At 39.5% G+C, this 15,080-nt stretch overlaps 1 protein-coding gene across 18 annotated transcripts in view; it reads left to right on the top strand.

The window, feature by feature from the left end:
• LOC129360682 (disks large homolog 3-like) overlaps positions 1 to 15,080 on the top strand; it is a 104,756-nt gene that overhangs the window by 8,333 nt on the left and 81,343 nt on the right. For 3 of the 18 annotated variants that reach the window (XM_055031021.1, XM_055031031.1, XM_055031025.1), the window contains exon 1: positions 11,837 to 13,199. In XM_055031021.1, coding sequence (XP_054886996.1) covers positions 12,801 to 13,199 — 399 coding nt within the window. In that variant the 5' untranslated portion in view covers positions 11,837 to 12,800. Of the gene's footprint in view, positions 1 to 4,273; positions 4,360 to 7,114; positions 7,226 to 11,831; positions 13,200 to 15,080 lie in introns of those variants that run through there. The other 15 variants (XM_055031017.1, XM_055031016.1, XM_055031018.1 and 12 more) reach the window with 14 other exon arrangements.

A 15,080-nucleotide genomic window follows, 5' to 3' on the forward strand; every position in this document is an offset into this window, starting at 1 on the left:
TATTAAGATGATGTTTTTCTTGATTACATCCTAAAAAGTGCACTGAAAAAGTAACTATAGATATAAAAGGCATTATTAACAACAGCAAGTAGTATGCAGAGACATATTTGTTCAAATTTTAAGGTGCTTGGCAAGTATCCTGGAGAAATTGCCTCCACTTTTACATATTTAGTCTGTGTCAAGTCGTTTGGTGTTCCAGACCGATTTAATGCCGATCAGGGCTTTGTGGAGGCTGCACCATCTGTTGCAGAACTTCCTTGTTGACTGGAGATGATTATTACCATCTTTGAAAGTATTTAACTGTGTGAAACCTTTAAACCACCTCTAATGTGTTTCAGATTTGCTTCCAATCAGCCAAACTCTCTGATAATCTTTAGTAAATATTCTCTTGGCTTTCCGAAGTCTCCTAAAAATGTTGGCTTCTTGGCTGCTTTTTCACCAGTTTTTTGGTTAAGTTTTATTTCTGACAAGAACGGCACATTGCACTGGTTGTGTTTTAGAAAAATGAGGAATGTAGAGGAGTAGAGGACAGTCAAAAAGTGTCATTCCAAAAAAACTATTTACAGCAGATGAAAAAGATGAGAAAGTCATGGTCTGTAGTGCTGCGACAGACTGGCGACCTGTCCAGGGTGTATCCTGCCTCTCGTCCAAAACATTCGCTGGAGAAAGGCACCAGCACTCTTCCCGACCCCAGTGGGGAATGGGTGTAGAGAAAATGGATGGATTGTGTGTAGTGGATAACTGTGTGCAATGAAAAAGTAAATATAGATATAAAAGGCATTATTAACAACAGAAAGTAGTATGCAGAGACATACTACTTCTGTCATGCCTTTGCAGAAGGCATGACAGAAGTCCTAACACTGGATGTATGTCTTTATTTAGCCTGGAAAAATGCATATTAAATTAAGCCTTTTGTTTCTTGGGTATTGCCAAAGTTTATATTTAACAAAGATGCTGAAGTCAGGTTTTGACCATTGGCTCAATCCCTACCACCTTTCCACCACAGTGAGAATTAATACACATCTTTATATTGTTTAGATGACAACATTGTCTTTACTATCTGATCAGTTAAACATATATGCTTCTACAACTAGATTTAGCCAGCTAGCCCAAAAACTTCTTGGTGATGCTGAGAAAAAGGCTGTGATGTTTTTTCACATTGAGTTCCTCACTTTAAATATTCAAATTTTGTTGCCACAGATTAAATAAATGCCAGCAAACATAACAAAACATTAGCATGGAACAATATCTGAACTATTCAGCTTAGGTATGTGTGTGTTTGCATGTACATGAGAGTTTGTCTAAGTGAGGCTGCTCTTTAGTCAGCTGGTCAACAAATTGCTCTTCCCACACATGGCTTCACTCCTCCACATTCAGACACAGAGATGAGTCAAATGCTCCATTCTTACACTTTTGTTCCCACATTGTCTTGTTGGGACATTCTGGCTCATGTCTCTGTCTCAAGCACACACACAGAAGCCAGAATTGTATAGTTTTTATAACAAAAATGACATCTTTGATTTTGGAAAATTACAAGATCTTCTTTTCAAGAGAATTTTGAAACCTGACTTGAACTTTTAGTGAACCTGTTTTTTTGAAAGCTGATGAACTCTCCTGTCATTTTCTTATGTTGCAGTTGCTAGTCCTGTGTTTGGCATCAGCAAAAATGTCACAGTATATTCTCATCAAATGCTTGCCACTCAGAAGGAACCTGAAAGGAGAAAGTGTGGCACAGTTAAGAAACACTCTAAAAATGCATGGAATAAACATAATGCTGATTTTTAACTAAAAATATGTCCTAATCAACATTTCCTCTTTTAATTTTTTTTTTATAAAGGAGATATTCTGCAGATTTTTGGCAAATTTTCATTAGTAGCTCATTAGGTGTTGTGTTCACCTGTTACAGTTTTGTGTATCTGCCTTTTATTACTTAGGCGTAGGAAGACGTGATGAATTAGGATCAAAAACATCCTTCCTGCATTTCCTACCTACACATTTGACTCTGTGGGATATATATATAGCATTTGATCAGCATATAAGCCAAGCTGCTACAGTCCACATACCATTAATGTTGCACATGAGCACCATTGCTATTGAGTCGGTACAACTGCAACTCAACCCCATAAAAACCTCCCCTAATCTCACAGTACAAGATCCAAATGCTCCACTCAGCTCTGCATTCTTTCTGGTTGAAAATTAAAGTGAAATGGATGCAATTATCAGGCCTGAAGAGGCCACTCAAATAACTAATTTCATTATCCTTCAATCAGTTTATTCATAAATGTAAAACACTGGCAAAAGCAATATACCCTGTCCCTGCACAGTTGAATACTAAATCACACACCCTTTATTTTGACATACACACACTATTCAGACCTGGAGAGCTTCAAAGTGGCATACCTATAATCAAAGGTGCTTTCACATCTTTGAATGTGAAAGCACAATCAAATATAAGCAAAAAATCATCTTATTCTCTACATCTAAACCTACATAACCCAGTTTTCAACATGCCTGTGTACATGTCATATATTCTAAACAGAACAGGTGTGTTTTTCCACATCCTCACTTCATCTACTTTATAAAAGTTTTACTGGAATCCACAGAATTTCTCAACAAATTCATTTTTTGGCTGAGTTAAAATCAGAGCTTTTCTATGTAGTTTCAGATGAAAGAACTTTTTTCTCTCATATGTGATGGCCCACTGTCTTGTTGAGCCCCAGACAAAGTGATGATCTTAAGAACTTCCCTTTTCTTGTTTGGTTTGATGGGTCTAGAGACTGGTGTGCTCTCTCCAGGAGACAAAATCTGTCAACGCTGTAGCAGTTTTAAATAAACTTCCGCAGTTTCCAGCTTTGTCTCCCTGTCGAAGACTGATCAGTAGCAGTTTTGTTTTTCTTCAAACACAGTTTTCCAGATCTTTCACCTTTGTTCTGAGATAGCAAATTTGCTTCATAGCATTGAAAGTCTTGGATTCATTTTGCTCCGACTCTGTCTTCTGGTTTTCCAAGGCGTAGACTGAGCCTTAATCCTAAGACTGCTATTTATACTGGCAAATTTCAATCCTAAAAACTTGGAACAAAGTCCTTTCAGCTGCTGTTGCTATGACCATCAACCGTCATGTTGCTGGTAGAGTTACAGTCCTAACTTGACTTTTTGAATATTAAAGGTCTAATATCCAAGAACAGAATCATTCAGAGTTTGGTGACACTTGTTTTGACATAATTTCAGTTTATTTGGCACTCAAACCAGGCTTATTATTTATGTTCTCCGTTTTGGAGTCTCTTGATACACAATCTACTTTGGCTCATGACTCTACTGCACAATTGCCAATTGCATTTTAAGTTTGTTTTTAATTGGTTTTGCTCAACAATTAAAGAAAAGGTGAGAATATGAGTCATTTTTTCTTTTGGCCCATAAATCCTTTATACTTTCTGCTCTGAAATATCATTGAAAATGCATCCATCCATCTATTAATTAATTGCTTTTACTCACTAATCACATTAATATGAACTTAACCTTGTGTTGAGCCATAGCTGCTTTTGGTACTTTCCTAGAAATATAATTAAAAAGGAGAATTTGAGTTACACCAATAGATCATTCACTTTGAGATGTATTATTCCCAGGCTACAAGCACAATCATAACATTTTTGAGTGTTTTTGCTATTATTGAGGCTTACCTGCATACCTACACTAAGCAACACTGCACCATATGAGAAAGAACCATGAAGTTATTCTCTAGCTCTCTCATCTGTAATGGAAAAAGCAATAATAAATCATAGATGTCTGGAATCAGAAAGAAAATGTGATGTGTGTGGAATAATAAACAGAAAACTTTTTTTATAACTGATTGTGTTGGCTTTTACTGACCTTCTAGTGGTTAAAATATACAGAATAAATTCTGGGGCACATCAATGCATGGTAATCGAGACAATCTTTACTCATACTCTGGTGTCAGCAGGGGTCATGATCTTTGATAATCTATTACAATGTTGTTTTTTATGTAGAGCTGTTATGTCATTCTCTCAGACACTGATTGATACACTGAGCCTGAGTCACATAGTTCAGCAAATGAATATATGGTGTATGTTTGGAAATGTAAAGACATAACTTCCATGTAAACAGTTTAATCCCAATCTTCCAAATTTACCCAATGAAAACTGCGAGCTTCCTGAAATTTATCAGCAGAAACAAAATATAACTGAGAAGTGATTATGTTTGCCAAGTAAAGAGAGAAAAAAAAAATCATTATTGTTTTTCTTTTTTCCCCCCGCAGATATTCAAGAGTGTTACGAGGTGACCTTGCAGTTGAATGCAGAACAAACTGTTGTAAAGGAAGACAGCGGGCAGGATGTGTGGGAGGTAATTTTACTGCTTCACATTTTATTGTAGATCAGAGAAAATGTGCTTTATGTTTACATTGAATGAGATGCCACTTGTGTTGTGTGTGAATTGCTTTTACTTGGCAGCTGAAACACGATGTCATTACCTGCGTTCCTAAGATTTCTACATTTTGCCATGAGTCATGGGAGCTTTGGCTTCATGTGGGTGACGAAAGGCACACATAACTATTTGAACCACAGGAATCTTTTCCTGACATCTACGACATTTTGGGGGGTTTATGGAGGGAGAATGGTTTGGTACAAACACTTCTCTATGAACTTTTAAACTATTGTCACATTTGCGATGGACAGCTATTTTTTACGACTCCCACAGTTGTTTACACACCAAAGATGCTCCAGTATAATATTTTTCCAGCTGAAGTAACTTTCTAATGTACAGTTGAGACCAGAAGTTTACAAATGTTGAATAAAAAGACACGTGCACCTTTTTTTTACTGTCTGAACTTAAATCAGACAAAACATGTCTTGTCATAGGTCAATTAGAATAACTAAAAGTATTTTTATTTGCTAAGCACCACAATAATAAGATAAAGAGTCTGTCAGAGATATATTTAATAATGTCTTCAACATCTCATTAAACAAAGAAATGATAATGTCATAACTTTGGAAACTTCTGGTAGGTTAACTGACCCAATTTAGTTTCAAATCTCTGGCTTTTCAGTTTTTAGGATTGATTCTTTATTTTTAGCAGCTGCTTTCCGTGAATCTTTGACTACTGATAGTCAGATGTTTTTAAAGCTTGAAATTTTGAATGGCTTTGCCTCTTCTTAAACCAGTTTATAAAATGTGCTTATTTTCTGTAACAAATTCCCTCTTTTGATTATTTTGTTTTCTTTTTTTCAAACCTTATTAAGCGGTTCCTCAGTGTTTTGCAGTTGTTTGGGAATTACTGGATTAGTTAAGCATGAACTGCTACTTTGTGGTTAATTCAAGCTCCACGTGTTCAGAGTATGTCCATTCCCAGTTTGAACATCTAAACCCTAAATTATGACCACATTCTGAACGTCATTTAGCTCCTCTCAGTACCCCTGTGATCCACCCTCTTGACTTTCTAATTCGGTGCTGTGTGGCTCCTGGTCTGTCCTCCCTTGGTACCAGCTGGCTGTAGGGCACAGACACAATCCTGAACCGGTTGGAAAGATGAAGTGGTCCTGTTGGGAAGTTTAAAAAGGCAAAAAGCAAGCTACTTCATGTATATCCACTGAAGTGCTCATCTATATTCAAACCCTGTTGTCACATGAGTGGAAGATGGGAGGGAAACTAAATGAGTGCAAATTCAATGATTTGGTGCAGAGCAGCAGGTGAGAGAGGAGGAGGAATCCCCTTCTTTGGATGAAGAATGGAAAACCTGTTAGCTTAGCAGGAAACTGGGAGGAGCATTTTTTGCTTTCACTTGACCTGCCTGTCACCTCTGCCATGAGGAAACAAAGCTGTCAAAGCTAAATGCGCTCAGCATCTCTGACATAGCACAAGGTCTGTTTGTTTTAAATTTGAAGAAATTGTTGAGAAAAGGCTTCAAACATAACATAAATTTACAGAAGTATCTATTTCCTGTTTGTTTATTGGAAAAGTACTGCAGCCTGCATGCTTATGGCTGTGGGCTGTTTCTATATAAACATTTGTCTTTGTGACTTGAGAATGAGAGTAGATGTTGTTTCACTCGGGTGCTATAGGGGGATTTATACAGAGCTGTTATTAATAGTAATTACTTTTGAAACTTACTACTATTGATGACTTGCTCTAAAGGCTGCCTTCTGGTGTCATTGACTGGACACTGTGTTCTAAATTGCAGCATTGGTGGGCATACATTTCAGGTACGAAAGACTCCAACTATGCAAGCTCACCATGCAGCCCCGTATGCTGCATTGCATTTGTTTTGGAAGTTTGTTTGGCTTTAAGTCTTCTGCTGTACTGAGATGTCTAATGTGAATTTGTCCTACAAGACGAGATCAAGCAAACAGTTCACAACCTGAGCCCCACAAGCAGGTGACGGTTTCCAAAGTAATGTCAGTATTATATAGCAGGCAAGTAGTCTTCTTATTTTTACTTACTAATCAGTGTTTTAATTTATGTTCACACTGCAATCAAAGTTTGTGGCAACATTTTGGAAGTTGTTTTTCAAACTGTCTTAAAAAAAAAAGGTTTGAATAATTTTTCACCAATTTCATCTTTTTTAAATCACACTTTCTTAATGATAAATTGTGAAAGTGAAGGCAAGTTAAAAGCAAATGTCGGTTTCTTCTTTTAAACCCACATTTCGTCTTCTTTTTCTGATGTGTTACTTAGCATTTTATATGGAATTGTGAAATAATTTCAGCTGAAACCAAATATTTATGCACATCAGAAATAGACACGTAACTTTCTTTTCTTACTGGTAGACTTTAAATCAGAATTAAACTTTAAAAATGTAAAGAGAAATAGAATGAAAAGTTAACTGCAAAACAAAGGTTATTTGTCTTTTTATAGTGTGTGTAAATATCTGGTTTTATCTAGTCACTAAGCTGTTTCGCTAAAGTGATCATTTTGAAATTGGCAAGAATATTGTATTTTCATCCTAAAAAAAGTATCTTATTGTTGCCCTATAAACCTTCTTCTTTTCAGTGCCTACTTCATCATGTTTACAATGGCAGGGAACAGGAGGGATTCCTATTATGCAGAATTGCAAAAAGATCTATTTTATGAAATATAAGACCAAACATCTGTGCTTGCTGCAGGACCAGGAGGATGAAGGTGTGTCTCGGGTTCGAGTGACCAGCAGGAGCAGTCCCCTCAAAGTGGAGCGAGTCTCCGGTGTTGTGGCGCGCTCCCTCGTCGAGATGCCAAAGGTCAGAGGAGAAATGACAGAAATACTCGCAATAAACTTGCTAAATAAACACAAATACCTACATCTTCTTTTAATATTATTCTGTAAGGAATCGCAGAAAGCATCTTGAACTATTTGAGTCTGCAAGCCATCAAAAAACAATCTAAGTGTCTTTCCTAAAATGCATCTGTTTGAATGTGGTTCAACAAATGATTAAATCAGGGGACAAAATACATACATATGCTCTTGTTATTAGATTTCATCCTTTTACAGCATGTTGAAGGTTATGGTGATGTGTTACAATAAAAACCTTTAAGAGGCACAAACATTTTTGCAAGACACTGCATGTATTTAAAAAATTTAAAATAACCAATCGATATCACCAGGAAGGGGTACTTTTGTTCAGAATGTCAATTTGTCATTCAATAAATGTTTCGGATTAGGATTTCAAGTGTCGGACTTTTTGAAGTGTCGGTTAGTTGCTTAACGAAAGGATCTCGGTTCTTCAGCTGCTGCTTTTGGCCTCGTATGAACCAACTTTTTGCTAGATAAATCAGATGTTTGGCAGTTTCTTCAGAGGCTGGCCAATATGAGCAATCGGATCGGTCCATGTCTTTCGTGAGGCATCTCAGTAGCCTGCCATTTTCCTCAGTGCTTTTACAGGCCCTTGTGTTCACATGCGTTCCCCATTACAACACGGCCAGTGGCACATGGCAGCACAGTGGCTGCAGGCGCTTTGCTCCTCAGCTGCGCCCAGATCTAGTGCAATGAGTGGGTGGTGGAGGTGGGGGTGTAAGCATGAGGATCAGGGGAGTTGAAGGGGGTTAAAAAAAACAAAATACAGGAGGGGTGCAGGCGGTAAGCACATGGGTTCAGTGTGCATGGATGATAATGGCTGCATAAGAATCCAGTGACGGCACAGGTTGTGTGCATGTTTGATCCTCCCACTGTCACTTTGGGGGAGGGAGGTGAGGTGAGGCGCAGGGAACGGCAGAGAGCGAGAGGAAGAGAGGAGAGGAGAGGAGGTGGTGGGGGGCATAGAGAGAAAGATGTGGAGGGGGAGGCTGGAGAGTGATAGCAAGGCGGCTGAGAGGCGAGGGCCGGTGCAGTGCGGAGCTGGAACGGACACCCAGAGCTCAGCCTCCCCTCCTATCCCCCTAGTTACCATGGAAACCACATTCCTCCCCCGCCTGCATCCCTTCAGACTGCTCTGCCGCTCTATCTCTCTCCTCGCTTCTCTGTTTTTCATGCTGTCTTTTTCATTCCTCTTTTAATTTGTGTCTGTTTTTTCTTTTTTTTATTCCTCTCTCTTTCTTTCTTCTCTTTCTCCGGCGCGTGCGGTTTTGCACATTTTGCGTCGATGCACACACAGCATGCACACTGATTTCAGGTGCGTTGCACTGTTCTGTGGCTGGGTGAATAGGCAATTACAGTTTATTTAGCATTCCGCTGCACTCACAGATGCATAGGCACTTTGTTGTATTCTCTGCATCTCTCTATTTTTACTTCCCCTTCTGTTCAGCACCATGCTTCAGTAAAGCCCCCTCTAGTCATTGCATTTCTGCCCACACACAGGGCACCTTAGCTTCATCTCTCCTCTTCCATGGCATCTGTCATGGACCTGCAGCACCTTCATCATATAATTCCAAATACCCTCACCTTCCTGTCAGTTTTTAGCTGGTCTTTCTAACCTCTTACTTGCGTTCCTTTTCATAGCTCTTCTGTTTTCTTCTTCGTTCCCTTTATGCTTGCACAAAATCCACCATTCTCAGTGGTGCAGCTCTGATAAAATCTCCCTCATTAACCATCAATTTTAGCTTCCCACAGCGGGTATATTTCCCTTTCTCATTATTCTATCAATTGGTGGTGCTGGATTTAGCTTGAATAGCTGAGCAGCTGCTTTTTTCTAATTAATAGTGTCTTTGCCATCTTCTTTTTCAGTATTTCGTCATGAAATGATGCATAACCCCACATTACAAAAGTTTGATGCAATAAATGTAAAGTAGCATGTAGACTGGTATTTTTTGCACATATACAACTTGCTTCTTCATTCTTTCTTGCAATAACTGAATGGCCCGGCAGAGGCTTAGTGTGTTTTTATTAAGAACCTGCCCCTTTAAGACTGCCTCACTACCGACTGTCCTTTTATGGTCATACATCCTGTCAGGTGACAAAGGAGCAGTCACACAGCTTCTCAGAGAAATGCCTAGAAATGACTGAAAAGCTCAATGCACGGTTTGTGCAGTGGCTGGGGCTTGTAATGCTCGTTATGACTACATGAATGTGTGCGTGTGTGTGCATGGGTGTGCATGTGTGTGTGTGCTACAGGATGTCCAGGTGGGTTTATGTAATAAGGGCTGTGCAGCCTGGTTCTGAGCTGATAGTGTTGAAAGGGCTGCAAGGAAGAAAATTATTTCCTAATTTAATGCATCTTCTTTTACATTTGCCAGTAGATTTTTAGAGGGCACATTTATTTCAAATAGAAATCAATTTATAGAGTGGTTCATTCATAAATTTATGCAGTTATAATTGGTACTTGCAAATACAATAAAGGAAGAAATTGGTTTGAGTAACATTAATCAGGATTAAGCTGGAATGTATATAATTTCATATGAATTTGAACTTTTTGAATTTGGCTTAAAAATAATGTTTTTTTATTATATCTTAGTTAAGTTTATTATTTATTATTCATTGATCATTATTATGTAATAATGCCAATTTTAGTTTTTTTTGTGAAATTTTAGGTTCTATAAACTACTACATTTTGGCAGTACTTGAATATTTAAAGAATAATGAATATTTAACAATTAACTGAACTGGATGCTTTTATAAATTTGAAATAAATTTTTGTTTTTATTTTGTTTTATTGGCAACACAAATGGACAGTTCTGAATTCATAATATTAGTAACAGTTTTTATATTTTTGTTTTTATAAATCATAATTATTGTCATTATTATTATTATGAGATGACAATTGTTATCACCCTTTTGTCTTTTCAGCTCTCCCTGTAATGCAGAAAAACTTCTTTAGATATAAGTTTGTTTTCTTCTTCTCTTGAATTTTGCTTGGCGTTCACAGCAAAACGATCTTGTATGTGGATCTTTATTTGTTGCTGAATAATTCTCTGACTGCCTCATTTTTCTTTATTTTGCAAATCAATATACATCTGTTTTGTTTGCTTATGTTTGCTCTTCTGATGGCTTTAAAGTGAACCACAGAATAACACCGGGAAGGATTAGTTGCCACATGTGCGTGGTCATGTGTGCCTGGATCGATATGCCGACATCTTTTGCTTCAAACCTTCGCCTTGACGCTCTCGTTGACTTCGGAAGAGTTTGTGGCTGCATCCCCAGGCGTTCGCGGTTTCCTGCTTCTGCATAAAATTGCACAAATCTCTCCTTCTTCTTGAAGGAAGCACAAGGATAGAGTGAAAGAATATCATTAAAATGAAGTGAGTTACTGTTGCATGTAATTAAGTGTGGCTGAGCCTGCTGTGTGAGCCACTTTTGGCCTCGTTTTAAGATCCTGTTCGGTTTGATAAGAATGCTACTCTGATGTTGAATTTGAATCTGAAGCACACCATGTTCAAATATAGGCGCCGTAACATGCAAGGCTACATATAAACACACAATGACACACCCAGCTCTGGTCCCCATTAATAATGCATACGTACAGGGCTTTAATGGCGACACTGTAACACTTTCCATCAGCTCCCTGTGAAGACAAACCTTTCACTCTGTGTCAGGATGTTTTGTATCCAGTTTGTGACCAAACTACAAATTTATAAGCATGTAAAGCGGCTCCCAGGCAGTCCTATCCAATTACTGAAATATAACTGCCACAGCAACATGAAAGCCATATAGGCTCTCCTTCTCTCCTTTTCCCTTCACACGTTCACACTCTCAATCTCTTCCTCCACCCACTCGAAAGCCAAAGCGTGTAATCTTATTGGTTTGGTACACATGTGTTGATGTCATCATTGTGAACGTGAAATAATTCCCCTATGGTTCTGAAATGAGGATCCACGAGGGCAGATTTCTCCCACTGTGCTCTTTTTGACCACGTCTTGCAGAATAATTCCAAAAAAGACAAAGAATGGTTGAAATGTAAAAACTCTGTGATTGTCTTATGCTTATGCTTCTTCTGTGAGATTATATGCAGATGTGTGTCGTGGCACAGAGCCTCAGGATGGCCAGTGATAGCACAGGACAGGCTTTAAGTCTGCAGCTGAACTGGAGATGACCGGGGAGGTGGCCAGTGATCATTTGGAGGGACAGGGGTGCTCATTGTAAGTTGGATTTTGGCTGCACTGGCCTGATGAAAAACATGGATTAGACTCACTTTTGATGGATTACGGTCTGTGGTTGTCATTGACTGATTGCGGATTAGGACTCCCTTGCTCTTTCTCTTGAAAATGTTAAGAAAATAAACACACGCGGTGCTTTTTCCCCCCCTTTTTTTTTTCTTTTTTGCTGTGGCGTACTTTGTGAAGAAGTGTCTTCTCACCCAAAGCGGGCAGCAGCGAGGCGTCGGTGTCGCTGCCCCTTTAAGAGCAGCTAGTGAAGCGCTCAGTCCTGTTGGTGCTGCTGCTGCTGATGGCGACGCTGCAAGTTGATTGGCTGTGGCTGTCAGGACTGAGCTGCTAGAGGGATGCTGCTATGTATCCTTCCCCCTCCTCCCTCGCTGCTGCTCCTCTCTCTATCTCTCTCACCAGCCTCCCTCTTGCTCGCTCGCATCCCTCTGAATAATCCACATCTAGGGCAAGCTGACTGAGAGGCGATCCAGCGCTCAGCTCCTCTCTGCAGCCTGAGAAAAGAGACAGAGAGCAAAAGGCAACGATTTTCAACGCAGGAGGAAAAAAAAAAAAACGTGAGAATTTTTTTTTTGACACATCAAGAAGATACAGAATCAACCAAGGAAGATTTTCATTTGCGGATATCATTTATTTATACATATTGTTTATATATCTATATATATATTTGTACACACGCATATAGATATTTATATATATAAATATACATTTATCCTTGTACATATCTGTATTTGTGCTCGTCTGTTTATATTAATATTTTTATATGTATTTGTGTGTGTAAATATATATGATATATAAACAAAAGAATCTATATATCTATGAATTTATATGCGTATCACTGTGAACCAAGAGAAGCAAGAAGAAATTTCTATCATCAGGGCTGGTCTCTGATTGCGTGTTGGCATACAATATCTTAAATATTTCCTTTGATCTTCTACGTCAAGAGGACAAAGACTACGTGCCCATTTTGTATTTTTTGTTTTCCTGTTGCTGCTTCCCATCCATCTCAGTTTCAGCTTCTTTTTTTTTTTTTGTTCTCTACATCCACGAGGAATAAAGCAACCGGATTTGACCAAAACAGAGAGTAAGAGAGAGAGAAAAGAAAAAGAAAAAAAAAAACACGACAGAGGGGAAAATCTGTACAAATTCCTGTGATTGGTGTTATTTCCTTCGGCGCTAGCGCTCTGCGAGCTGATCGCCGCGTGCCGTGTGAGATCTGAGGAGGCAGCAGAGACCGAGTGCCACGCCGCTCATCCCAGCGTCAGCCCAGCCAGCACAGCCAGCATGCACAAACACCATCACTGCTGCAAGTGCCCAGAATGTTATGAGGTGACCCGTATGGCAGCTCTGCGCAGGATGGACCCCCCAGCGTACGGAGGAGACTGGCAGGCCGAGCCCTATGGATACCCACCTGGGTACGGGGGAGGCCAGACCTTGCCCCCTCCAGCCTCAGGAGGGGGTGGAAGCATGGGAGGAGGAGGAGGTGGCGGGGGTGGAGGAGGAGGTGGTGGAGGTGGCACTTTGGGGAGAAGTAAGGGCAAGATTATGTCTGGTGGAGGCCCTGGAGGCCCAAACCCAAAGGGCCAGTCCAAGTGTGGCCCCAAAGTAAACGGCAACAACTCCAGTGGACAAGGAGGATGGTGGCCTGAGTGCACCTGCACCAACCGGGAGTGGTACGACCAGGTAATCCTCTTTCCTCACTCTGTTAGGGTTTTGTAGATATCACAGAAGTGATTGCAATAGTGACAAATAAAATCAGCTACTTCAGGTAATTAAAGATACTTCTAATTTAGTAGTCACCTCAACCCCCCCCCCTTAAATTTGTTGACTGGGGTTCATCTGTTGGAACAGGATGAATCTGGTTTCAGTGCACGTACATGGAGATGATCTGCATGTTTGGGAGTAATGCAGATGACTAATGCCTATAGATTTAACACACCTACTGTGTGTCGTCAAAGGCTTACACTGATGCCGATGCCATAGGCTAAAGGATTGTGTTTTTTCTTATGCTTTCAAATTTAGATTTCTACCCTGAAATTAGTGTCCAACTTTCGAAATTAGATGAAGGAAAAATGGATTTGTTTCTGATCAGCTAAGTAAGGAATAAAGTCTCATTAGCAAATTGATAGTGAAATCGATGTTTGACACCAGTGTCGTTTTCATTAGGCAGGCCTTGTGATTAAAACAACCTCGGCGTAATGAGATTGTTTTGTAACAAAAGAAATCAGCCTGTTTCTAAATGTTGCGTCTTACATGTTGCACAGAATGAATGAAACTAGCTTTTTCTTCCCCCAGTGGGCTCCATTTTGTTTCCATTAGTGTAATTTATTTACACGTATGTACATAAATGACGGTTAAGAAAAGGTCAGGACAGTTTCAGAAGCTCAGCCTTTAATTAATCAAGGTGCACGTATGTGAGCATGAGAGAGATCTTTGGGCGGGGGGAAGGGCAGCTTGGCGAACATGAGATTCAAGAAATGGCTCTTACTGTGCATGAGTATGTGTTTATGCAGTCTTGCATTCGCGGCAACTGAAGCCATCTGCATTGTTTGCATTGCAATGATGTCGTTTATGTTCAATTGTGATTTGAGAATGAAAAATTGGAATATGGAAGGCAAGAAGAAAATGGAGCCTTCATCTGAGCCGCAAGCTTGCTGATATTAGCAGATTAAAGCTAATAGGAGGGATTTCAGCTTTAGGGCCGTGAATGTGTCTTGTTTTTTAGTTTCTGTAACATTACATTCTAGCTTCATCCAGACCAATCAGGCATTTTAAAAGCTTACAACAAATGTGATTATGTAAGCAGTTATTGTTATATGGGCATTTTAATGTCCATTAGTGGACTCCATCATTTATAGCCAAGAAATTCATTCATTACTAAAGTCACACAGCATAAATTGGCTAGAAATTGATAAAATATCTTTAAGTTGTGCTGTTTTTCATTCAGGGGTCTTGAGTTGGTTGAAAATGCACCACAGAGGAAAACGCCTCTGTACTGGATCTTTGCATCTTTCTACGATGTGAATTTTCACCTCGTGTATATGAATTGTTTAACGTGGCGCATGTGCCTTGAGTGCAACAGTAGCTATAGTTTATCTGTGACGTAAAGAGATTGAAATTCAGATGAGCAGTTAGGGATGAGTTGCAGGGTTAAGTGGGGTAAAAATGTAAAGGCTGAAAAGGGGAGAAATAAGCCAATAAAGGCAGGCGGCAGCCCAAAAGGGGGGGTGTGGTTATGTAAGAGGAGTCAGTTGGTGGTGCTGTCAGAGAGAGGAGCTGGAGAGACACTGACACTACGGGAAAACATCTGTCCCTCCGTCTTCTATAACATCCATGTACATGTCCAGTTTGTGTCTCCACTCCTGTCTGCGTCCAATATGACATGGCTAGAAACATACATCTACGATCTGTCAATGTTGCTCATCCGTGTGGGAAAACGTAAATCTGGCTCTTCTTTTCTCTAAGTATTCCTGGAGAACAGGGCATTTATCAGTCAATAATTTTACTAAAGTTGTCATTAACTGGTGGATCAAATATTTCTGTGTGAGCTATTTATATAAAATT

This window comes from Poeciliopsis prolifica, unplaced genomic scaffold (genome assembly GCF_027474105.1).
Source record: "Poeciliopsis prolifica strain line A6 unplaced genomic scaffold, Auburn_PproV2 SCAFFOLD006, whole genome shotgun sequence".
NCBI lineage: Eukaryota > Metazoa > Chordata > Actinopteri > Cyprinodontiformes > Poeciliidae > Poeciliopsis > Poeciliopsis prolifica.